General features: G+C 42.1%; 1 protein-coding gene across 4 annotated transcripts in view; it reads right to left on the reverse strand.

Moving 5' to 3' along the window:
• The window catches only part of GIT2 (GIT ArfGAP 2), a 134,115-nt gene extending 112,919 nt beyond the window's left edge, over window positions 1-21,196 (reverse strand). For 2 of the 4 annotated variants that reach the window (XM_089684104.1, XM_089684103.1), the window contains exon 1: window positions 20,955-21,195. In XM_089684104.1, coding sequence (XP_089540230.1) covers window positions 20,955-21,006 — 52 coding nt within the window. In that variant the 5' untranslated portion in view covers window positions 21,007-21,195. Of the gene's footprint in view, window positions 1-20,954 lie in introns of all 4 variants that reach the window. The other 2 variants (XM_089684106.1, XM_089684105.1) reach the window with 2 other exon arrangements.
• Window positions 21,197-26,091: the final 4,895 nt, after the last annotated feature.

Below are 26,091 nucleotides of genomic sequence, written 5' to 3' on the forward strand. Positions count from 1 at the left end.
CAGTGCATGACCCTGCACTCCACTGCCATATTTCCCTTTCCCAGGCTCCGCTAACCTACCTGCAGGCCTGGGATTTGCATAGTGGCCATCGCTAGATAGTGGGGAGGAGGACCGGCTGATCATTTACTCTTACTCTCCTGGTTAAAAAGAACCCAGAAGCCATGTGTATTACCTCACGTCCAGTTTCTGCTGTCACTTTCCACAGCTGCTGTATCCAGGAAAGAAGCAAATAGTGCACCATCAGTATACCATCAGTCTCATTAAAGAGAATGTCACACAAAATGGTTGTCAGACCCCTATGAGATGACACAGTTTAGTGAAGATAAAAAAATTTAAGTGACAGCCAAGCAACCCACCCCCTAAAAAATTAGAGCCACTCTGTCCCACATACACACAAACATAAAACACATATGTCGGATCTGTTTATGTACCTGTAAGGTACATCTTGCTGAAGCACTACAGTGCATGGTTAGTGTATGTGGCAGTGGGTTTTTGAGTGCGATTATCCACTGTTATTTGTCCTGGACTTGGTGCATTTTATCTTAATAAATCGTTTATAAAACTAAAAAATGCATACGTCGGAGACACCTACATATGAAAACTGTGATTGAATTACATGTCACATATAACTTTGCATGCCGGAGTAACAGCAATCATTCACTTTTAACTCTAAACCAATGACCTGTAAGGGCTAGGTAAGTGTTGCCTGCAGACATTATTGTGTGCAAACATTTGTCATCATTTCATGAGCATGCAATTTTAAGGCTTAAAATGTTAGGTATCTATTTACTCTGTGCAAACTCATCTTATACCTGTTTACAAAACATTGAGTAATATGTTGTGTTTGTGTACACTAAAATGAACTGTTATTAAAAACTTGCTTTTGACATCGTGAGTCTTAACAAATGGGAACTACCACCATTATATTCTCCCGGGTCTCTGCTTTCAGGAAATCTATGTTTGGGGGGGGTTGGGTCAATACATGCACACTTCCATGTTTAGCCCTTTAAAACCCTGAAAATACAGAATAATACTCAATCAACTAGAAATCCAGCATGCTCCTAGTTTGGCTGACTACAATGCCTCTGCTGAACTGAAATCCAAACCAGAGTTGTCATCTCTGCCTAATGGACTCAAAAAACTACAGATTCCCTTCTCTTTGTCCCACTTCACATGCATACATTAGTTTCTCTCCCAGAAAAATAAATGCAGCTGTCTGACCTGGCAAAAACCAAAAGACTCCTTTTCTAATAAAGCTAAATATGAACGCAAGAATCACGTAAAACAGCACACCAGCCTATTGCATCAACTACATACCGCTTAATGCCTCATGAACACAGGACTTTTTTTTTTCCTTTCCCTGACCGCCTTTGCTCCTGGCAGAAAAATACAGCTTAAAAAAAAAAAAAAAGCGCACTTACAGCCACATGTTGCACACACGTTTAGATACGTTCAGGCACAGGCACATCAAGGGTTTCAGCACTCATAGATTTCATTGGCAAGAATATTAATATAAGTGGTTAGACATGTTTACAAATGTTTAGGCAAGTAAAGTGTTTTTTCTGCTCCTCTTCTAATATGAACACCTATGTGTGCATGGCCACCTGATGATCAGTGTGCCCTGATGATCTGTGTAGCCCCAGCAGTGCCACCAGTCAGTGTCCATCAGTGCCAGCTCTCAGTGCTCATCCATGCCACCTGCCAGTGCATATCAGTGCCACATCAATGCCACATATCAGTGCCCATCTGAGCTGCCTTTCAGTGTCACCCATCACTGCCAGTCAGTGCTACCTATCAGTAGCACCAATCACTGCCGCCTATCAGTGCCCGTCAGTGCCGCCTATCAGTGCCGCCTATCAGTGCAATATATCAGTGCTGACTTTCAGTGCCCATCAGTGCCACCTACCAGTGCCACCTATCAGTGTCCATCAGTGCAGCCTATCAGTGCCCATCAGTGCAGCCTCATTAGCGCACAAAAGTGAAGGAGAAAAATCACTTATTTACAAAATTTTATAACATAAAAAAAAACCCAGAGGTGATTAAACACCACCAAAATAAAGCTGTCAAAAAAAATACTAAAAATGTCATATGGGTACAGTGTTGGATGACCGCGCAATTGTCATTCAAAGTGTGACAGCGCTGAAAGCTGGAAATTGGCCTGGGCAGGAAGGGGGTATAAAGGCTAGTGGTTAATCAGACATCATCCAGGGTCAGAATCTACTTCCTGAACTTAGATGCTGGCCCAGCATCTACAATTATGTAAATCCTGATCCTTCTGCAGTTCCTGGCTGCATTCACAAATGTTGGTAACAGATTAACTGCTTCTGCAGCCTTTCACCATGTGACTTTCTGCAAAGTTACAAGGCTGGAGACAGAGGAAATGCTTCCTGCTTTTTATTGTGACTTTGTTCTATACCGTGTGCACAAATATTAGAGAGTATTTTGACCAAATCATTTTTTTGCATATTGTCCAACTCTAAGCTGTACAAAGGTAAATGCTTATTGGATTTAAACATATCAGGTAATAAGTATTTGTGTAATGAGGGAGGGTGTGGCCTAAGGAGATCAACACCCTATATCAATGTGAGCATATTAGTCAGCTTCTTTTCCTCAGGCAAAATGAGCCAAAAAAAAATTTAACTGACTCTGAAAAGTCAAAAATTGCAAAAAAAGTCTTTCAGAGGGATGCAGCACTCTTGAAATTGCTAAGATATTGGGGTATGATCACAGGACCATTAAACATTTTGTTTCAAATAGTCAACAGGGTTGCACAAAACGAATGTGATTGAGAAAGACACAAATTAACTGCCAAAGATTTGAGAAGAATCACGCTTGAAGCTACCTGGAACCCAGTATCCTCCAGTGCTGTCATTCCAGAACTGAAACCTACCTGAAGTGCCCATAAGTACAAGGTGTTCAGTCCTCAGAGACATGGCCAAGGCACGGAGGGCTGAAACCCAACCACCACTGAACAAGACACATAAGTTGAATCAACAAGACTGGGCCAAGAAACATCTGAAGACAGATTTTTCAAACGTTTTATAGACTAATGATAGTGAATCCTGATGAACCAGATGGATGGGCCTATGGCTGGATCAGTAACAGGCACAGAGCTCCACTTCAACTCTAACAAGGCAGAGGTGGGGTACTGGTATGGGTTGGTATTATGAAAGATGAGCTAGTTAGACCTTTTGGGGTTGAAGATGGATTCAAAAGCAACTCCCAAACCTATTACCAGATTTTAGAAGACACTTTCTTCAAGCAGTGGTACAGTAAAACAAAAAGTCTATTTTTCAAGAAGACCATGATATTTATGCAGCACAATGCTCCATCACATGCATCGAAGTACCCCACTATGTGGCTAGCCAGTAAAGGCCTTCAGGATGAAAGAATAATTACATGGACCCTTTCCCTCATGGGAGATTTATGGTGAAGGAAAACAGTACACTTCTCTGGACAGTGTCTGGGAGGCTGTGGTTGCTGCTGCACAAAAAGTTGATAGTCAACAAATCAAGAAACTAACAGACTCCATGAATGGAAGGCTTATGACTGTTAATGGAAAAAAAGGGTGGCTATATTGGTCACTAATTTTTTTTTGGAAATGTCAGACATATTTGTAAATTTTGAGTGGTTTATTATTCTCACTTTAACAGAAAATAAATAAGTGAGATGGTTACATTTTCATTTAGTTGCATAATAATTCTGCACACAAATAGTTGCCTAATAATTGTACACACATAGATATTCTCCTAAGAAAGCCAAAATGTCACTTTTACTTTCTTCAGGCTTTAGGTTTATTAACATTTTGGATTGAGAGAGACCACTGTAGTTGTTTAATAATTAAATTAATCCTCAAAAATACAACTTGCCTAATAATTGTGCACACAGTGTATATTGTGACTTATCAAGAATTTATTCATGCAGTAAAGTTACTGAAAGGTCCACTTTAGGACCAAAGTGGTGCAAACTGCCCCATAACAGTTTGAGCAACTAATATCTCTGGATTCTTTGCTAGGAATACTGGGAGCACTTGATATTGAACTGTATCAACCAGGGATCTGTTTTATGGTCACTCATTTACTATAGCTTGCCAGGAAACTTATAGCCAGGTAGTGAAAATCATCTACCTCTCTAACCCAAAACAATGGATAGAAAATTCTTTACTCTTAAGGGAACAACTCACCTACAGACATTGCAATGCACTACACAAGTTTGAGCTAGTCTGGCAGGGATGGATGAATATACCGGGTTTAGCTACACTGCAATTAGTTATGGACAGGTTTTTCCAACTCTAATGCATTCAAGAGCTGGCTACTTATTTTTCTTCTTTTAGTATATATTTTTTGATAATTTTTATATATTATGTTAGCGGTAAGACTTAGAATGACCCCATTTCTACCAGTATTTTATTAGCATCGGATATACCCACCTGATGTTTGGTTGTAGGTTTAGACATTACTATTATTGACAGATTAACTTTTGCTACAATAAGAAGGTATGTTCTTCTACTCTGCATTGTGTTATTTATGCTTAACCCCCTTGATGCTAACCTCATGCGGCCTCACTGGACTGGACCTTATGCCGTGGGGCCGCATATTTGCGTATTCACAAGACGCGTTCCCAGCACAGAGAGCTGGATTTCACCATGAGCTCCGGGTCCCGTACCAACGATTGGGACCTGGTACCAAAGATCGGGACCAGGAACTCTGGATTCTGGGTCACGTGATTACTGTGATAGCCTATGATTGGCCATCACAGTGATCAGTCCCTGTGAAGCCCGCCCCTATGTTTCTTCTCTCTGAATGGAGGAGAGACACATTGCAACTCTCTCTGTCCTTTCAGAGAAAAAAAAACAAAAAAGTTTGTAAAATAAATGTAAAAAAAATAAAGAAAAATGTTTTTTTAAATTAGCATCAATGTCAGTTAGTGTCAGTGTGTTTTAGGTAGGACAAAAAACATGCACACAATTGTTTCTGGGCTGTACTACGGATACAAATAGCAAATAACATACACATACAGGTGAAACTCGAAAAATTAGAATATCGTGAAAAAGTTCATTTATTTCAGTAATGCAACTTAAAAGGTGAAACTAATATATGAGATAGACTCATTACATGCAAAGCAAGATAGTTCAAGCTGTGATTTGTCATAATTGTGATAATTATGGCTTACAGCTCATGAAAACCCCAAATCCACAATCTCAGAAAATTAGAATATTACATGCAATCAATAAAACAAGGATTGTACATAGAACAATATCGGACCTCTGAAAAGTATAAGCATGCATATGTACTCAGTACTTGGTTTGGGCCCCTTTTGCAGCAATTACTGCCTCAATGCGGCGTTGCATGGAAGCTATCAGCCTGTGGCACTGCTGAGGTGTTATGGAAGACCAGGATGCTTCAATAGCGGCCTTCAGCTCTTCTGCATTGTTCGGTTTCATGTCTCTCATCTTTCTCTTGGCAATGCCCCATTGATTCTCTATGGGGTTCAGGTCAGGCGAGTTTGCTGGCCAATCAAGCATAGTAATCCCACGGTCGATGAACCAGGTTTTGGTGCTTTTGGCAGTGTGGGTAGGTGCCAAGTCCTGCTGGAAAATGAAGTCAGCATCCCCATAAAGCTCGTCTGCGGAAGGAAGCATGAAGTGCTCCAAAATCTCCTGGTAGACGGCTGCGTTGACCCTGGACTTAATGAAGCACAGTGAACCAACACCAGCAGATGACATGGCTCCCCAAATCAACACAGACTGTGGAAACTTCACACTGGACTTCAAGCATCTTGCAGCGTGTGCCTCTCCATTCTTCCTCCATACTCTGGGTCCTTGGTTTCCAAATGAGATGCAAAAGTTGCTCTCATCAGAAAAGAGGACTTTGGACCACTGAGCAACAGACCAGGTCTGTTTTTCTTTAGCGCAGGTAAGACGCTTCTGATGTTGTTTGTTGTTCAAAAGTGGCTTGACAAGAGGAATACGACATTGACTCCAGCCTCAGTCTACTCCTTGTGAAAGTCCCCAACATTTTTGAATGGCCTTTTCCTGACAATCCTCTGCAGGCTGCGGTCATCCCTGCTGCTTGTGCACCTTTTTCTTCCACACTTTTCCCTTCCACATAACTTTCTATTAATGTGCTTTGATACAGCACTTTGGGAACATCCAACTTCTTTTGCAAATACCTTTTGAGGCTTTCCCTCCTTATGGAGGGTGTCAATGATGGTTTTCTGCACAACTCTCAGGTCAGCAGTCTTTCCCATGATTGTGATTCCTACTGAACCAGACTGAAAGACCATTTAAAGGCTCAGGGACCCTTTGCGGGTGTTATGGCTTAATTAGCTGATTAGAGTGGGACACTTTGAGCCGAGAATATTGCACCTTTTCACAATATTCTAATTTTCTGAGATTGTGGATTTGGGGTTTTCATGAGCTGTAAGCTATAATCATCACAATTATGACAAATCACGGCTTGAACTATCTTGCTTTGCATGTAATGAGTCTATCTCATATATTAGTTTCACCTTTCAAGTTACATTACTAAAATAAATAAACTTTTGCACAATATTCTAATTTTTTGAGTTTCACCTGTATGTGGCATCACTTGATCGCCAGAAGCAGAATTTATTTTGGGTTGTTCTTTGGTGGTAGGTTATGGTAGTAACAAGAAGTATACAGTTAAATAAAAAAAAATAGTTTTACTATTTTTGGGCCAGTTTTCCTTTGGTAATAAAAAAAAATTAGGAGATACCCACCAAACGAAAGGACAATTTGTCCTGAAAAAATGAGGTATAAATCACCTGGATATACAAAGTAGTTGTGATGATATGTACAGATTTACTAACACGCGTGGAAGTTGCAAAATTGTGCTTCGGCATTAGGATTTGCACTACCCTTAGGCGTGAAGGGGTTAATATATAAGGTCCTCTTTAGGAAACAGTTTCTTCCTCCACCTCATTTGCTGGAAAAGTTTTGGAGAATCTGTTTTTTTTTTTCCCTTTGCTCCGTCATCTATGGCTAGCTTCATTTTATACCTTTGTCTACCCCCTTGTTGGAATGACAGCACAGCTTACATAAAGTAGTCTAGAGAAAGATATGATAGGATTATGGGGTCTGAGCCCCCTCAAATCAAATTTCATCAGCTAATAAATGCATTTAGAGGCATTGGGATAGCATAGAAAATCCACTTTCTCAGATAGGACATCATGTTAGCTAAACTTGTAATGGGGTTGTATGTTCATTTTAGATACCACCAGTGCTTAGAGGAACTTATTCATCTTAGAATAGTAGCAGACATACATAGTAAATAATCATAATGAAAAATAAAGTGGGACATTCGAGGCAAAAAACAGATTCAGGTTTCAGAATGTCGGGGGGGGGGGTGGGGGTTGATGGGACTTCCACTTCTCAAGGGTCAAGCATGTTGACTTCAGCGGCCTGTACATGAAGCACTGTAATAGTGTGCTTTCCTGTGGCATACACTGGTTTTTCTCAACCTTTTTTCAGTCAAGGTACCCTTTAAAACTCCACACAATCTCAAAGCACCCCATTCTAAAGTGTAAAGATCTAAACAAATAGTTTTAAATAACACAGCAACAGCCTCACATGTAGGACAACCAACATAATTTATTCTTACAAAGCAAATACACCTTTGCACACTGGAACTGACTAGTATTCCAACATTTCTCTTCTCCCTCACGGAGTTAAAAGGGACTCCAGTGCTGATGGAGAGGGGCAAGAAAAGGGCAAACAAGGATGCAAGACGTCCTCTTTATCAACCAATTACATCATCGGTTGTTAGGATGCCAGCGGATGGCCCTCACAGTGCCCAAGGCTGTAATGATGCACAATAAAAACATGGCTTTGTATACAAAAAGGCAGGCTTGATCTACTTATTGATTGGCTTATTGAGAATTGTTGGTCATTTTTAAGTATTTTGCCAAAGCACCCCTAAGGAACCCAGAAGGCACCGTAGTTGAAAAAGACTGGCATAGACCATGTTCCTCCTCAGGAAGCAGGATTATACTAGAGGTCCAGGGCCAACCACAGCAGGCAACTTCGTCCTGTAGATTTACCATACTGGCCATAGTACTGACCAATTCCACAGATTTCTTCCTCAGTTTGGCCAGTGGTATGCATACATACTACCTCTTTTAGCAATCTTTGTTTTTAAACAAACTTTTCCAGTGATAACGCACTGGGGCAACATTGTATTTTTTTTTATTCCTTCAGTTATGGCTTCCAACATATCCAAAGTTGTAAAAGGGCTGCAAGTCCTATACAATACTAATATACAGTTGTGCTCAAAAGTTGTAAAATTTTGGCACTGATATTGAAAATATGACTGATCATGCCAAAAAATGCTCTTTTATTGAAGGATGATGATCATATGAAGCCATTTATTATCAAATAGTTGTTTGGCTCCTTTTTAAATCATAATGATAACAGAAATCACCCAAATGGCCATGATCAAAAGTTTACGTACCCTGGAATGCTTGGCCTTGGTACAGACACACAAGGTGACACACGGGTTAAAATGCCAATTAGAGGTTAATGTCCCACATCTGTTGCTTTTTAAATTTTAATTAGTGTCAGTGTATAAATAGTTGATGAGTTTTTTAGCTCTTACATGGAAGCACTGACTAGGCTAGATACTGTGCCATGGGGATCAGAAAAGAACTGTCAAAAGTCCTGCGTAGCAAGGTAATGGAACTTTAGACAGATGGAAAAGGACATAAAAACGCTCAACAGCTCCTGAATGTCAGTTTAGGAGCTGCAGTGTACATGAGCCCTAACACTACAAACTGCAGTCACAACATGTGAGCCAATCAATACACAATAAGACAAACACCACAGGGAATACAATTACACAAATACACAGTGACAAAAATAAAAAAAATTGAAAATGTACAAAGCATTTAATGTAGCCCTTTCATTTTAATTGGACTCTCAATGCAAGAAAATAACGCAACCACACTATTTTTGACAACAGAGCACCACAGTTTACAGAACATTCACATCTATGTATGCCATAAAACAGAAGAATTTTTTCTACTGTATATTTGCTTCGAGGAGCAATTCAGGACAAATGGTAATGTAACAAAAAAAAAATATACAACTTATTACCATAAATTAACAAAGGTGTGAATCCCGCCTTACAGAGTGGGAAGATGGGGAGGGGGGCGACAATAGAGACCAAGATATGTTTTACAGGTTCTCTAATCTCCTCCCTTCCAGAGAGTGGCCTTAAAGTGTTACTAAACCCAGGACCCTGCATTCACTATATCTGGTCTCCCACAGTACATTGAAGTGCAACTATTTTAGTAAATATAAGCTGCTAAATACCTTTTCTCATCAGCAGTATTTAGCAGTATTGTGCCTTCTATCAGTGTCCAGAAGAGCACATGTTAAAGCTTGTAGGAGGAATTTTCATTCTGCTGTAGGAAGATGCAGGACCCCTGACCTCTTCTGGACAGTGCTAATCGGCCGTGTGCTGAGCACAGGCCCCCCCCCAAAAAAAAAAAAAACAACCTATAGAAATACACACCTAACTGAATATGTGCAGAGTGACTCTGCACAGTATCTTTTATCAGGAGATAAGAGGGGAACACTGGTAGAAGGGGAGGATCAGATAAGTCAGGATCAAATAGCGTTTTTACACAATGCAGAGGATTAACCCCTTAGGTTCCACAGTGAGTATAACAAGCATGCTTTACTGCATATACAGACTGATTTTACTATTGTGGGTTTAGGAACACTTTAAGCCTAATACACATGATCAGAAAATCAGACAAAAATACAGCTTTCGAAGCGGTCGTACAATAATCTGATCATTCGTGCACAGCTTTAGTCTAAAATTATTTGAAGGGACAAGCATGAAAATGTTTCTCGTACGATACCAGATCATACGATTTTCATGTAATCAGTACAGTTTTCGTCCAAAAATACAATACAAATTCATGACATCACTTCTGAATTTTATGTCATACAAGAATTTTTGTAACTTTAGTAACCTCTTTACTTTTGATATGAGACTAGCTTGCAAGAAAAAAAAAAACAAAAAAAAAAAAGATCATTTGTCTTATATTCTCCTCGTGTACGTGGATTTAAAGTGGTTCTAAAGGCCTCATTTTTAACTTCATGCATTCTATGCCTGAAGGTGAAAAACCTGTGTGCAGAATCCACCCCCCCCCCAATCCTTACCTGTGCCCCCTCTGATCCAGCAATGTTCTTGACAGCCTCTGCTGTCTGCGGACTCTTCCTCCTCATTGGCTGAGACAGCAATGGGAGCCTACTAGCCCCCACTGTTGTCAATCGCAGCCAGTGAGCCAATGAGGAGAGAGCAGGGGCGGGGCCGAAATGCAGGTCTGTGTGTCTTATGGACGCATAGATCAGCAGCTCGGGGACGAGCACGCAGAGGTGCCCACAGGGCAAGCGGCTTTCCCTGGGGGCACTGCTCAAGGAGGAGGAGCACCAGAGAGGACCCGAAAAGAAGAGGATCAGGGCTGCTCTGTGCAAAATCACTGCACAGAACAGGTAAGTATAGACATGTTTGTTATAAAAAAAAAAAAAACTAAAAAAAAAACCCAAAAAAAAACTTTAGTGTCACTTTAAACTTGCTTTTTAAAAGTTGCTGACAGGCAGGGTTTTTACAAGTCTCTTTTGTCATAAATTCTTCCTCCTGCCTGTCAGCTCTCATGTACACTGAGCAACACATGCGCAGCTGCACGTACATTTACAGCACCCATCTTTGACTTTGTGATGTGATTCCCATGTGCATAAGCAGAAACAACCCCATTACAGCCCTGCTATTCAAGCGGCTGAAGAGACGGAAACCGGATGGAAGACTGGGTGAAGATGGAAGAGCCCAGGACTAGCAGAAGTGGAGACAATGCAGCACTGGAGGTTTTCTTTTGATAGTTAGGTCTGCCATAAAGTGTTAATATGTGGTGCATACTAGCACATTATGGTATAACCCACCTAGGGGCTCAAGTAATAATAATAATAATAATAATAAAAATACGGTTTCATACCAGTACCACTGAGAACCCACACACAAGAATTGGCCAGATCAGACAGATACCATCTCACATCTCAGGCAGACTAAGAACTGATACTAGTTGATAGCTCTGGGTTATTGCGTACTATTTGCACCATAAATAAGCCAATAGGTGTGAACAGCTGGTAAGTCTGACCAGTGAAACATTAAACAGTAGGCTAGTCTTAAATTAGATATCGAAGAATGTGCTTGAGATTGCCAACTGGTGCCAGATATTACAGTAGGGAAAATAATGAAGAAACAACTGCAAGAGAATGAAATGGAGGAACAGTATTCTAAGGCAAAACAGAAGCTAACTGTACAAACACATTAAACAGTAAGAAAAAAGAAAAAAAAACACTTCTGCAATCCTCTTCCTGTCTTGACCAACAAGACACAGCCTGTGTCAAATTTTCTTTTTTTTTTTTTTTACCTGAAACGTACAATGAACCAAAATAATGATGCTACTCTTAGGACATTAACACATCAAAACACTGCATTATGTATTCTACATACTGCTCTTATTACATTTATTGTACAAAGCAATCAAGATTTTGGTAATTTTAGTCTATTGCTTTCAAATCACGAGAAAGAAAAGAAGTTGTGTTAAAACAGGAAGACAGGATGCAGCTATCTCACTACGATTTCTGGTGCATGCTAAGCAGACATTTACATGAATCCTCTGTCAGCAGGGAGTGTATGTACCATGTACAGATAGAATTTGCTGCAAAGTAAAGACAATTTACCAGCTACTACACAGTACAAGTCTCCCTGCCATTACCATCATCTGCAACAATTTTATTATATATGCAACATTAATTCCATACAGTAACAAAAGATGCTGGGTCTTTATAGAGCTAATCTTACTGAAGACCACAGATACACTATTTAAAGAGAAACTCAACTCCCAAAAATATTTTTGTTCAGTTCAAATCCTCCACAACCACAGAAGTCTTTCATTCTTGTTTTTTTAATATTATTTTTCCCCTGTCCCCATCCCCACCCCCACCTCCAGTCTGGCCTAGGCAGAAAGACATGTCCCTGGTCCTCCCAGGGAAATTCATGTAAACCTCCCAAGGGGTTGTAGGACACAGGCTGGAGGGTGGGTCAGACACATCATTGGCAGATGGCCGTCTAAACCCGGAAAAGGCAGCCAGCTTTAACCACTTGCCTACTGGGCACTTTTACCCCCTTCCTGCCCAGGCCAATTTTCAGCTTTCAGCGCTGTCACAATTTGAATGACAATTACGCTGTCATGCAACACTGTACCCATATGAATTTGTATAATTTTTTTGAGACAGATAGAGCTTTCTTTTGGTGGTATTTAATCACCTCTGGGTTTTTTATGTTTTGCTAAACAAACCAAAAACAAATAAATTTTGAAAAAAAAACGTTTTTTTCTTAGTTTCTGGTATAAAAGTTTGTAAAGTAGGTGACACTGATGGGCACTGAAAGGCAGCACTCATATGTCACTGATAGGCAGCACTGATGCGCACTGATAGGCAGCACTGAAAGGTAGCTCAGATTGGCACTGATATGTGGCATTGATGTGCACGGATATGTGGCATTGATGTGGCACTGATGGGCACTGGCAGGTGGCATTGATGGGCACTGACAGGTGGCACTGCTGGGGCTACACTGATCATCAGGGCACACTGATCTTCAGTGCCCTGATGATCAGTTTACATGTCCCCTCTGAGTAATGCCGATTACCAGCTCTCCTCTACTCACGAGCTGTCAGCGTGACAGCAAGTGAGGAGAGAAATGCCAATAACTGGCATTTCCTTATTTACATGCGATCAGCTGTGATTGGACACTGCTGATCACATGACAGAGCCTCTTTCTCAGGGACACAGCTCACCACCGATCGCCGCGCTGTGCGCCCCTGGAGCTGCGCACGTGTGGTTAGAGTAGGAGGACGTCATATCACTTCCTCCCAGAACGAGAGAACTGCCTTGCACCCGTCATTTCCTTATATGGCGGGCAGGAGGCAGTTAAAGTACCAAATTGGTGGCACTGTACGTTATCCAAACAGTGGATTAGAGTGGGACAACAATGGATTTGCTGTGTGGTGAGTATGTGTTTTGAAGATAACCCAGCAATAGAGGTAATAGGGAGAAAAAAAAATACATGGGGAAAGTTGTATTTTAAATAATTGCATCAAATATTGCTATTCATGGAAGTCTTAGCCCCTATTGGTAAAACAAGACAGATAATACTTTAAATAGAACCTACAAAACAAATACCACAGAAAGATTAATTTCATCTTACACACTTTTTCTCTGCAATTGGTCACAATATCGACAACTGTGTCTCATACAGCTGTTTCAAAGATTAGATCAACAACTAAAAACAAACAATTAGTCCTGACGAAACCACCAATATCAGGTCCTATCATTGTATGGTACCTGATCAAATAGGTAACAATTCAATCACAAAAAAAGCACCATCACTCATTATCTAGAAGTTTATTTATAGTGAAGCTGTCGGGGCATTTAATGCTGAAGGCAATCTGACTCTAAGAATAATGCTAAGCAGTTAAGTAACAATCTGCTGAATACTGCTTAGGAACGATATATAGCAATGAATAGGATACAATGCATGGCACCTAGTAAAGAGAACTCCGACAGTGGCAAATTACCATGTTTCTGATTGGCCGAGTAAAAAAGTAGACTGCTATCTTGCAAGGAGACAAGCCAAAACACACATATACAGTGGATATAAAAAGTCTACACACCCCTGTTAAAATGTCAGGTTTCTGGGATGTAAAAAAAAAAATGAGACAAAGATAAATCAATTCAGAACTTTTTCCCACCTTTAATGTGACCTATAAACTGTAAAACTCAGTTGAACAACAAACGGAAATCTTTTAGGTGGAGGGAAGTAAAACTAAAATAATATGGTTGCATAAGTGTGCACACCCTTAAACTAATACTTTGTTGAAGTACCTTTTGGTTTTATTACAGTACCCAGTCTTTTTGGGTATGAGTCTATTTGCCAACTCTTCCTTGCAAAAACACTCCAAATCTGTCAGATTGCGATGGCATCTCCTGTGCACAGCCCTCTTCAGATCACCCCACAGATTTTTGATCAGATTCAGGTCTGGGCTCTGGCTGGGCCATTACAAAACTTTAATCTTCTTCTGGTGAAGCCATTCCTTTGTTGATTTGGATGTATGCTTTGGGTCGTTGTCATGCTGAAAGATGAAGTTCCTCTTCATGTTCAGCTTTTTAGCAGAAGCCTGAAGGTTTTGTGTCAATATTGACTGGTATTTGGAACTGTTCATAATTCCCTCTACCTTGACTAAAGCCCCAGTTCCAGCTGAAGAAAAACAGCCCCAAAGCACGATGCTGCCACCACCATGCTTCACTGTGGGTATGGTGTTCTTTTGGTGATGTGCAGTGTTGTTTTTGCGCCAAACATATCTTTTGGAGTTATAGCTAAAAAGTTCAACCTTGGTTTCATCAGACCATAACACATTTTCCCACATGCTTTTGGGAGACTTCAGAAATGTAAGCCGGGCTTGGATATTTTTCTTTGTAAGAAAAGGCTTCTGTCTTGCCACTCCACCCCATAGCCCAGACATATGAAGAATACGGGAGATTGTTGTCATGTACCACACAGCCAGTACTTGCCAGATATTCCTGCAGCTCCTTTAATGTTGCTGTAGGCCTCTTGGCAGCCTTCCAGACCAGTTTTCTTCTCATCATTTCATCAGTTTTGGAGGGCCGTCCAGTTCTTGGTAATGTCACTGTTGCACCACTTGATGATCACTATCTTCACTGTGTTCCATGGTATATCTAATGCCTTGGAAAGTTTTTTGTACCCTTCTCCTGATATCTTTTAACAATAAGATCCCGCTGATGCTTTGGAAGCTCTCCGTGGACTATGGCTTTTGCTGTAGGATGCGACTAAGAAAATGTCAGGCAAGACCTACTAGAACAGCTGAACTTTATTTGGGGTTAATCAGAGGCACTTTAAATGATGGCAGGTGTGTACTGACTCCTATTTAACATGATTTTGAATGTGATTGCTTAAGGCTGCATGTACATGAGCCTACCCTGACCGCCGGCCGCGGGAAAACGCAGTTTTTGTGGTTTCTGTCGGTTGGTGGTCAAAACGTTCCTATCCTGAACGCAATTCTTCTGTGTTCAGGAGAGGGAGGTTTAACCTAACCTAAACACGGCAGCTTCTAAACTCTGTAAAAGCCTGTGTACATGGACACATAGGCTTTTATGGAGTTTAGTTTAGGAGCTTTGGCAAAAAAAAAATGCCAAAAGCTCCTAAACTCGAGTTTAGGAGCTGCTCATGTACATAGGGTCTAAGGCTGCATGTACTCGAGCAGCTCCTAAACTCGAGTTTAGGAGCTTTTGGCATAGTAAACTCCCCGGACTGCATAGTACACGTTATTACAAATGAAAGCTTGACCTGCAAATAGGCATATTGTGAAAAGGGGATAAATGGTATCTTTTTGTTTGGTTAAAATACAGTAGGGAATAGATAAAACATCAATTTTTTTTTCTGGCATCTGACACCCATGGGAATATTTTCCTTTACATCCTGTCCTGCAGACACAGGTGATAGGAAATCTCCTCCGCTGTCATCAACTTCCTTTCAATTCCGTCTTGATGTCAGAAGTCACCAGGACAGGCTGTCAACCCCCCTACTGGGGACATTCACAACAATAAGAATAGTAAGACGATGCAGAAAACCTATAAACATTCAACTGGAACTCAAAGTTTTGCACAGTACCACCATACAATGAGCACCCTGCTGACTGTGTTGTAGGCACAGATTGGGTTGATTGAGGGTCTGTTCACAGATAGACAGCTGCCGCACAGTAAACCACAGCAGTTTAGTGTGCGGCAGCTGTCTGTTCTGGATGGCTTTCCCCCCCGCAAAAGTGACACTTAATTCATGGCAATATACAGTAGCTCGGTGCACTGTGCTGCTGTACAGTGACATGCAATTCCCTCCTATATGCTGATAAAATACAACATGGCTACATTTTATTGCAGCTCACTACTTTTGTATTACTATCTTGGCTAGTAAACACATTTCACATGCCCTACAAAAATGCCTTAAGGGCATGTGGCACATTTGTGGCATGTTTACAAGTTTGACATCAATGAAAGTGAAACACATATTGCGTCAATTTTCATGTGACGCTAACGCAGCCATGTGAACAACACTGAGCGCTGCAATGGACACAATTTTGACAGGCATTCACGGAATTTCAAAAATGCCGGCTTTTGAAGCTGGGGTGAAATTAGCTTAAAGGTTAACTCTACTTTTGTGGGAAAAAAATTAGCAAACTAAAAAAAAAAACAAAAAAAAAACTAATATAGCATTTACAATTGTGACTCAAGCCATATTGTAATTGAATGTAATTAAAAATTACCTTTCCCTTTCAATCTGAAATGATGTATTTTCTGCAATATGGCTATCTGGAGGTGTTCTGTACACAAATGGTGTACAGAACGCCCCCTGAAAATGACATTTCCTTTTTGTGTGATTGGCTTACTGATTTTTCCTGAAGTCTGCAATGAGAAACAAGTCAGATTTTTAGCATCCCCTGCAACAAAAATGTTATTTTTGGTAAAATACTCCCTACAAGAAATCCTGTCTAAAGGAATGCAGACCATGCAATTTTCCTCATTAGTGCCCTGCAGGTACAGCAGCTGACTGATAAATCAGAAATCTGCAACAAAGTTTGTTAAAGTCCTTGCAATGTACATAGATCACTCAGAGGGGAAAGTTTTTTCTCAACAAAAGTGGATATACTCTTTAAGGATGGCCATAGATGGATCGTTTTATCTTTTTTGTTTTTCAGCTAGTGGGCTGAAGAAAAAAAAAAAACTAAATGTAATCCACCATGCACAGACATTTTATTCTGACAATGGGACTCTAGGCTGTCAGAATACATTGATCAGTGGCTGCAGCCACTGATCAGGAACATTTTTCCAACAAGCTCATTTGACAGAAGGTGATCATCAGATTGATTTCCGTCAAGCGGAGGCAGCCACACATGGATCAAAATTCATCCGGTCCCAATTTCAATCTATGGCCAGCTTAAATTTAATACAGCATGTCACTTTTGGCAGGCAGTTCAAAAGCACCCAATCAAACAAACAGGACCACGCCCTATTCAAGTGAATGGGACTGTGATGTCACTGTGTCTGACACCCATGGGTGATGTGCAGCAGGGAATCCCCAAAACAAAAAACAGGCATCCACAATGTGGTATATCACCTGTCAATAAGTTCTGAGCAGCGATTTTTTGTGCATATCAAAAAACAGCACCTGTGCGAATGAGGCCTCAGATACTCTTTAATCATTTTCAGGGACACTGGCTTGTACAGCACGCTGCAACAAATTTTACTCCAACAACACATCCCTTCACTTCCTGTCCAAGAACCAAAACAGGAAGTGGGAGGAAATCCCTCCATATTCCCTCTATTACTGTTCTGTTTTGCATTTTTAAACTTTCACTTTCAATGATCATGTTAACATGCAAATAGATTTAATCTCCCTGAGTCTAGGTTAGACAATGCAGCCCGTTCATTTCACCCATTTGTCCACGACCTTTTTTTTTTTCTTAAACGCAGCTGCACAGAACTGCATGATGTGGCACCATGCGATTTCATGCATCTGAAAACATACTGTGGTTTCTGATGTCTGGGGGGGCATTAAGAATTATTGGCACCCCCCCCCCCCATGCACCTGCAAAAGAGTGGCACGATTTGCCTGTGGGTTGGAATTGTGCGCATTCCCAAACTGCACATATATGAACCTAGCCTAACGGGGGCACAGACACCAATAAAAACCTGACAGGAGTTCTAATCTCTCTCCACTCTATCCAAAACTAAACAAAAAAAAACAACAAAGTATTGCATTTAGTTATACTTTAAAATGTATTCCTCACTAACCACAAAGGCTAAAAATCCACTTTGTGAGCATCAAAACACCTTTGTAAAGCCAGATATAAGCTTGTAACAGCTGTTCACACCAGATGCTTTCCACTGCGTTTTTAAGACACATAAAAAAAAACAAAAAAACAAAAAATAAAAACACATGCACAATGTTTTCCATGGATTCCAATGGCCCTAGGTCACACCACTATGGACAGCTCCAGTGCTGTCAACATAAGTAGAACCTTCTGCATTTTTCAGCTGGAACACATCTGGGATGTGGCAAAACACATGTAAATGACCCAAAAAGCACATTGTGCTGAATTAAAGTGGCAGTAAACTCTAAACATATATAATGCTTTCCCTGCATCAGAGGTAAATGTTTTAGAATGTCTTTTGCCCCCTCACCCCCCTTACAGTTGCTGTGCCCAATCTTGAGCCAGTGCTGTGCCCATTTATAGCGGCTCTCTCATCTTCCCTCTGCTTTCACAGGTTTTGCTGAAAACAGGGGGGCCATTGGCCCCCCTGACAAAGAAGTGGAGGGCAGGGCCAATTGCCACTGTCAGTCTCTATAGATGCAGGCAGCAGGGCTCAGGATTAAAGGATAAATTCACCCTTCGTAACATGTTACACTCATATTCAGGGTATAACATGTAACATGTTACAATTTGACCGGCCCCAGCTCCCCCCCACCCCCGCTTTGACAGCTAGCGGGGATCTTCTTTCCCCTTGCTAGCTGTCAAATAAAAAAAAAAGGTGGCCGTGCGGGGCTTCGTCCACACAGCTGCATCACTCATTCACGGTCATCTGAAAATAAGAGACTACAAGTCCCAAAAGCCTTAGTGGCTGTCAGCTTGTAGTCAATGAACTACTATGGCGCTGTGAAGCGCTGTGCTAGTTCATTGATTCTTCCTCTCTGTATATTTGCTTACTTGTACATCCCGTATGGGCAAGCAGATATACTGACAGGTCTGCAGGAGACCTGCATGGCATCAGCAATCTACTAATTGCTGGTGCAATGCTTTCCAGGCTCCTGCAGACAAATATAATGAATGCATATTTTTTTACCTGCAAAAAAAAAAAAGTGCATTTATTATTTTTTTTTAAAAGGTGAACTTAACCTATAAAGTGGTTGTAAACTGTTACATATAACCAGTGAAGTGAATGGTCTCAAGTGATACAGAGAGATGACACAAATCCTCCTACATAAGTTGTACCTGTTTATCTCCTGTCTTCTCTACACCTGTTGAAAGTGCTGAATTTATAAAACTTGTCAGATTTCAGAAAAAAGGGGGCGGAGAGCAGAAATTACACTCTGCAGAGCTCAGTGAGGATAGCTGATTGGAGGGAAAAAATACACACCCCTTCCACACAGCTCCCAAAAACAGAGCTGAGGCCCTTCCCCATCACCATTTTTCTATTGGGGTCAGGAAAACTTGTTAGAAGTGAATCATGCTGATAGCAGAGGAATGAAGCAGCAGACAGAAATGACACTTAGTGCTCTGGATTGAGACAAGTTGATACCACAGAGGGATATGCTGTGTTCATATTTCATTTCTGAGATTTACAACCACTTTAACCCTGCAGGTATGCTACAATAGAAAGCGGCTTCTTATTGTCGCACATCAAAAAGAGAAGAAGCCAGGATTGCAGAATTGCTGTGGGGGGGGAGCCAGGAGTGTTGGCGCGATGGTGTGCTGGCTAGCCAGGAGTGCCGGTGGGGGGAGAAGAAGGAGTGCTGGCATGGAACCCTTGAAGAGGAAGATCAGGGCTGCTCTGTGCAATACTATTACACAGAGCAGGTACGTATATGTTTATTTTTAACAAACTGACTTTACAAACATGTTAAGTGTCAAAGTGAAAGGGAAAAAAATGCACTGGAACACACCAAAACCACATATACCATGCACATGCAAAACCCATCCGGATGGCAGAAATTGTGGCAAGAACCAGTCCTAAGGGCCAGTTCACACCAGATGCAGTCCAGTGTGCTTCTTTTTCTGCATCAAAAATGCATACACAGTGTTTTCCATGTATTCCAATGGCCCTAGTGCACACCAGTGCAGTTCTAGTCAGTTTCCAGTGCAAGTCTGGGCAGCACAGTGGCTAAATGGTTAGCACTTTCACCTGGCAGTACTAGGGTCGTTGGTTCGAATCCCAGCCACGGCACCACCTGCCTGGAGTTTGCATGTTCTCCCTGTGACTGTGTGGGTTTCCTCCCACACTCCAAAGACATGCTGGTAGGTTAATTGGATCCTGTCTAAATTGTCCCTAGTATGTGTATATATGAATGTAATTTAGAGACTTTAGAGTGTATGCTCCTTGAGGGTTAGGGACTGATGTGAATGTAATATATATTTACAATATGTAAAGCGCTGTGTAAATTGATGGCGCTATATAAATACCTGAAATAATAAAAGTAAGAACATGCTGAATGTTTTCTGCACAGAACTGTACTGGAACACAGTGGTATGAACTGCAAGCACAAATGTAGCTGGAGTACATTTTTGTAGCGTGAACTGGCCTAAATGTAGCAGTGCTTTACACAGCCTTTGCAGAGGTGTAGGAGGGGCCCAGCAGGCTCCACCCACTACATGAGGGGGCGGAGACAAGACCAGTCACCCTGCATAAGGAGAGAGCAGCAGTGACTGGTCTTTATTACAGGAAAGGGAAGTGTCACAGTGGATGACGGCACACAGCTGGAAGAAATACACCCAGCACACCAGGATTCCTATAGCTCGCTTTTTATTGTTGATCAGGGAGCCCTGGCAGCTGGGCCGGGTGTGTAGAGTCAGAGGAGAGAATGAGATGACAAACGTATACATAGCAGAGGGGTGATGTCCTCCATACACAGGAAGCCCTCTCCGTGCCATGAACACCAAGCCTCTGATATGCTCCCACCATCCCCGGCCTCCTCCCACCAATACATCCTCTTCAATATGTCTTCCGCCCGCCTCGGTGCTGTCTGCTCGCCCACACTCCCCGGTGCTCTCCCCTCAGGTGACAGGCGCCCTCTTACCCGGCAGGCTGCAGTCGGCGCACACCTCCGGGCTCTTCAGCCGCTTGGACATGATGGCGGGGGGCCAGTCCCGCACCGTCAGGGTGAGGCGCACAGACGATGGAGGAGATGCTCTCGCCTTCTCTCAGGTCCCGGGACACACAAAGCAGGCCAGGGCTGGGAAACGCTAAGCGGCGCTACACACAGCCCCGGACGGGCTACAGACACGACTCCGCCCCTCCCGACTACAGGACACGCCCCTTCCACCCAGCGCACATGCCCGCGGACACTCGTCTGGCACGAGCACGCCGCCCCCTCCTGAGGAGCGGAGGAGTGTCAGGAGCGGGTCGTCCTGTCTGTAACGACGGGGCTGGGAAGGGGGGGTTGAAGCCTGCTGTGTGTGGAGGGGCGACCTCACCTCTCTGCTATGGACTTCCGTCATGGAACAGACATGGTTTACATTCACAACTTCTCAGGGAGAATTTGACTTCCCATTTGCTGTGTGCAAACCTGGAAGTGAGGGAAAACCTTCAGTCTGGCTTACATGGTGATAAAAGAGGCATTACACATTTGGAAGCAGCTTTGCCCAGCAATCGAATTTCTATTCACATCAGCACTTTCCATTAATGGCACCTAAAAAAGCGCAAAGCTCTAAGCCTAACAAAGTTGTAGGAGCTGGGTTGGTACATTTGTAATGCACAGGTCTGGCATTCAAATCAATGGGCTGCCTAATGCATGTCATGTGAAAACGCACAAAAAATAAACGCGTGGTCACACCAATGGGGCCCTAGGACAGAGTGGGGCCTTCAGTAAAGGACTTACCACACTCTTTATGGCAGTATGGACCTTTTAAAGGAGAAGCATGGCAATAAAAAAAATTATACTCACCTCTATGCTGCAGCATTATTGTGATTTTCTTCTTTTTGTTTCGTGTAGGTGCGAAAAAACAAGAACCCGGAAGTGAACAAAAAAAACCGTGCAAGTGCAAAACACAAAAACGTGCACTTAATGGTGTGCTTTTGTCCCCAACCCCCCCCCCCCCCCCCCCCGATGGGGTAGGACCTCTACTCTGATCCCCCCGGGTGCAAGGCTCCTGACAGGGACAAAGGGTTTCCAACATATGCGGGCCATAGATGGGATGAAAAATGGCCGAAAATCGGCTGAAAAAAAAAATCATCTGATTTTTGGATCGTTAGTGCGGTAATCAGTCGGCTGTTTTTAGTGATTTTTGCCCTTTTCGATTATCGGTCCTGCTGGAAAATAATCTGCCAAATTTGTCGTTCTGCTGATTTTTGTGGCAACGATGGACAAATCTGCCGATCTTTTTCCGAATTTAAAAAATGCACATGAGCAGTGACATAAAAGAAGAAAAGGAAAAAAATAGAATATGAATGAGAAGAAAATAGAATATGAATAAAAAGAAGAAATACAATATAAAGAAGAGGAAGAAATAGAATATGAAGAAGAAAAAGAAGAAATAGAATATGAATAAGAAGAAAAAGAAAAAGAATTTCAGTCCGATATTTTATTTGACATTTAAAAGTATAGCAACATTGTATCTATTTGTATCCGAATAGAAACATCTGTATCCGAAATTGATACAAATAGATACAATGTTGCAACTTTTTCTTCATCTTATTCATATTCTATTTCTCCTTCTACATATTCTATATAATTGCAGGCCGTAGATGGGATGAAAATCGGCCGACTTTTTTCTTACCAATGGTGGTAACGGCTGATTGAACGACCGTTTTTGCATTTTTTTAACAAAAAAACGGCTTGTTTTCTCCCCGTCTATGGCCTGCAATAGTCCACCTAGCCAAAAGGCCTGCGGTTCCCTTTCCTTGTGGCTAGCCAAAGCTGACCACCAAGTACTAGGTTAGGGAGCTCTCCTCTCTCTCTCTTTCTCTTTCAGCCGGTACTAACCTTCAGAGCCCCCATCATACCAGCAGGGGTACTATACAGCCAGCCATCCTCGCCGAAAAGCAAGAATGACAGTGGAGCACCCCTATTGGAGACTGATAAGAACAGATCCTACACTTAGCCAAAGAAGCATTAGTGTGATGCCACAGCTAAAACTGAGCATGTGCAGCTTACCCCCAAGGCTCTGTACTATCAGCAGATGGATTAGGGACAGTAGAAGAAGGGGAGGATCAGAGAAGACAGGACCAAACATCCTTTTTACATAATGTGGAGGATTAATCCCTTAGGTTCCACAGTGAGTATAGCAAGCGTGCTTTACTGCAAATACAGACTGATCTTACTGTTGTGGATTTAGTAACACTCTAACTGGACAAGGTGAACTTAGAAGCTGATTGGCAACCATGCACAGCTGCACCAGATTTTGCACTCTCCAGTTTGAGTAAGGCTGGCCATACATTATACAATTTTCTGTCCAATTTCTGCCCAATTTCCTTTAGATTTACCTTCCAACTATGTAGTGCAAGGGCCTGCCTGATAGGATGCAATGAAAGTGTTCTTTAGGTTTGACCTCATATTATATGGTTTTTGGTAAATCTAAAGCAAAATTTTCAAGAAAATTGTATAATGTATGGCCATCCTTAATCAGGGTCAGTTCACACCACATGCACTGCAGTGCATCTTTCTGCATTAAAAACATGGAAAGTGTGTTACCTGGGTTCCAAGGACATAGTTCACTCCAGTGTTGTCAGTTCCAGTGCATTTCAGTTGCAGAAAAAAAAGTACAACATGGCGCTTTTTTCCTGCACAGAATTGTACTAGAACGCATCAAAATGCTCGGAGCACAGTGCAGTGAGAAAAACACAGGAAAAGGAAGAAAAATGTATTTCAACTCCTTCCATAAAGCTACTGATCTGAATTTTAGGCTGCTATCATGCATCATTGTGCCTGTGATGTAGGACTCCAGTGCAAGGGTTCTGAGCTTCATTCCCATAGGTGCTAGAGAAATTTACACAGAGTGAGTTTTGTACTTGTCTGTTGTTGCTTCACAGGCTGTGGGATTGACTACTTTCCCCTAGCTCTGTGGAGAAACTTCCCAAGTCCAGGGCAGGGAGATTCCTCAGCTTGGGGGGGTGCTCAGTTGGTGGTCAGGGAAGGGGGTAAATAGGCTGAGGCGGCTGCTTGCTCCTGGAGCCATCCAGGACTGGCTGCTGGACTAGTCCTATGGGCAGGGCCCTCAACCTCTGGAACTCTTCTTTGAGTCCATGAGTAGAGCTTCATTACTTAGATGCAGTCTCCGTGGTCCCCAGCTGTGGATAGTGACTGTTCCCGGTTAGCCCTGAACTTGCTCAAGATTTTCCATCGTTTTCAACTGCAGAGGTTTTAGAATGAGCTGTTCTACCTCAAACCCCCTTTTTGCTCATGGACTTTTGTGAGAGATTTGACAGTGTTGTTTCAACAAGAACTGTCCTTAGCTTGCATTCATGCTCATGCATTTTGGAGCATCCCACTCCCTATTGTTCTCATGTAGTTAAGGACATTTATTTAACTCTCTTAGAAGCCAGTAGCATTTTTGCAGAAAAAATGCCTGACACTGTAAAAGTGTCTAAAGCGTTTACAAGTTTTTAGCAGCTTTTGCAGGCATCATTGGACTAATTTCATTGGTCAGAATAGATAATTTACACACACCTAAGGTGGCTGCAAACATGCCCTATGTGCAGGCCTGGACTGGCATAGGGCACACTGGGCATTTGTCCAGTTGGCTGGGGCTGCCTGGATAGGAGGTGCAGCAGAAAGAAGATGGATTGGAGGGGCAGCAGAGCAGCATATAGAGGAACCAATCCATTCATTTCTCTCCTGCCACCACTGAACTCCCTCTTCTCCTCTCGCAGGCATTCAGCGGCGCCAAGAGAGAAATAGATGGATTGGTTCCTCTATATGCCGTCCCGCTGCCCCTCCAATCCATCTTCTTTCTGCTGCCCACAGGCCCCTGTCCTCTCTGGGGAAGGGGCAGTAAATATGTCATTTACCAGACCTTTCCCTGTATGAAGGGGCAGTCAGTGATTGGTACCAATCAGTGAATTCGTCCATTCATAACTGACTCTGAGGCATAAACTGTAAACTGTGTTTACTATACTTCAGTTTATGAATGAATGGGAAGCTCTGTACAGAGCTATTCCTGTCCTTTCATTCTGTGCTGCTGAGATGGAGATTGAGGGGCTCCTAAAAAATACAAAAATAAAAAAAATGTAAAAAAAAATAAATACAATGGTAAAAAGTAATAAACAAAATAAAATAAAAATAAAAAACTACTGACACCAGTGGTGGAACTACCAGGGTTGCAAAGGTTGCACTTGCGTCCAGGCCCCGGCTTTCCGCCACCGGGCTCCAGGGGAAAGGCCCACAGGCTTGAAGTTGCTCAGTCTAAAATTCCAGGGCCTTATTTTTGTCCCAGCCCAAACCTGCCTGTCTGCATGGGGCCTAAAAGTTTCCAGCAATAAATATAGAAAAGACAGACCACTAGACTGTTCATTGAGCCAGAAAGAGTAACTGCTGCTGTGTGCCTGGCTGCCTCTACACTGAATAGGAAAGGACCACATTCAGCAGCCCCTACAGGCATGACCACTACACCATACTCAATTCTTTGGATTTAACACCCTATATGTCTTAACCCCGACCCCCCCACACACACACACACACACACCCCAATCCCTACAACATCATTACTCCTACTACTTTCTGTATTTAATGCTCCTATCCTTCTAACCCCTCTTTGGTACGTAAGCCCCCATAACTTCCTCCACCTTGCACAATATGCCTCCTCTCCTTTCAGAGCAGTGATTTAATGACATATTAACTCGAGGTGGAGATCTTTGTAATTTTAGAGCTGATCTCCAAATTTTAGTTATTTTAGAGCTGATCTCCAAACATATAAAAAATAACATCCATTAATGCAGTAATATATTCCTTTAATCTGACTTAGACCATGACTTCCGACACATCACCTCTGTGTTGGTGACATCCCTGAGCTCCAGAAAATCTGAGGATCACAAATCTCCGAAAAATACATTCCTGAACTGGACTCCAGTCAGAGCTTACAAAGGACTGAGGACTCTCCCTGTCCACAGTGGTTACACTTGACCTATCAGCAAACACCATTGCTGTCACATGAAGTGAGTCACCTTCTCTTCTGTTGGGTATTTTGTTTGCTCCTGGAGGCTGAATGGAGAGATGGTGG

The sequence above is a fragment of the Staurois parvus genome, unplaced genomic scaffold, assembly GCF_062004578.1.
Source record: "Staurois parvus isolate SC_StPar_1 unplaced genomic scaffold, SC_StPar_1.0 ptg000336l, whole genome shotgun sequence".
Lineage (NCBI taxonomy): Eukaryota > Metazoa > Chordata > Amphibia > Anura > Ranidae > Staurois > Staurois parvus.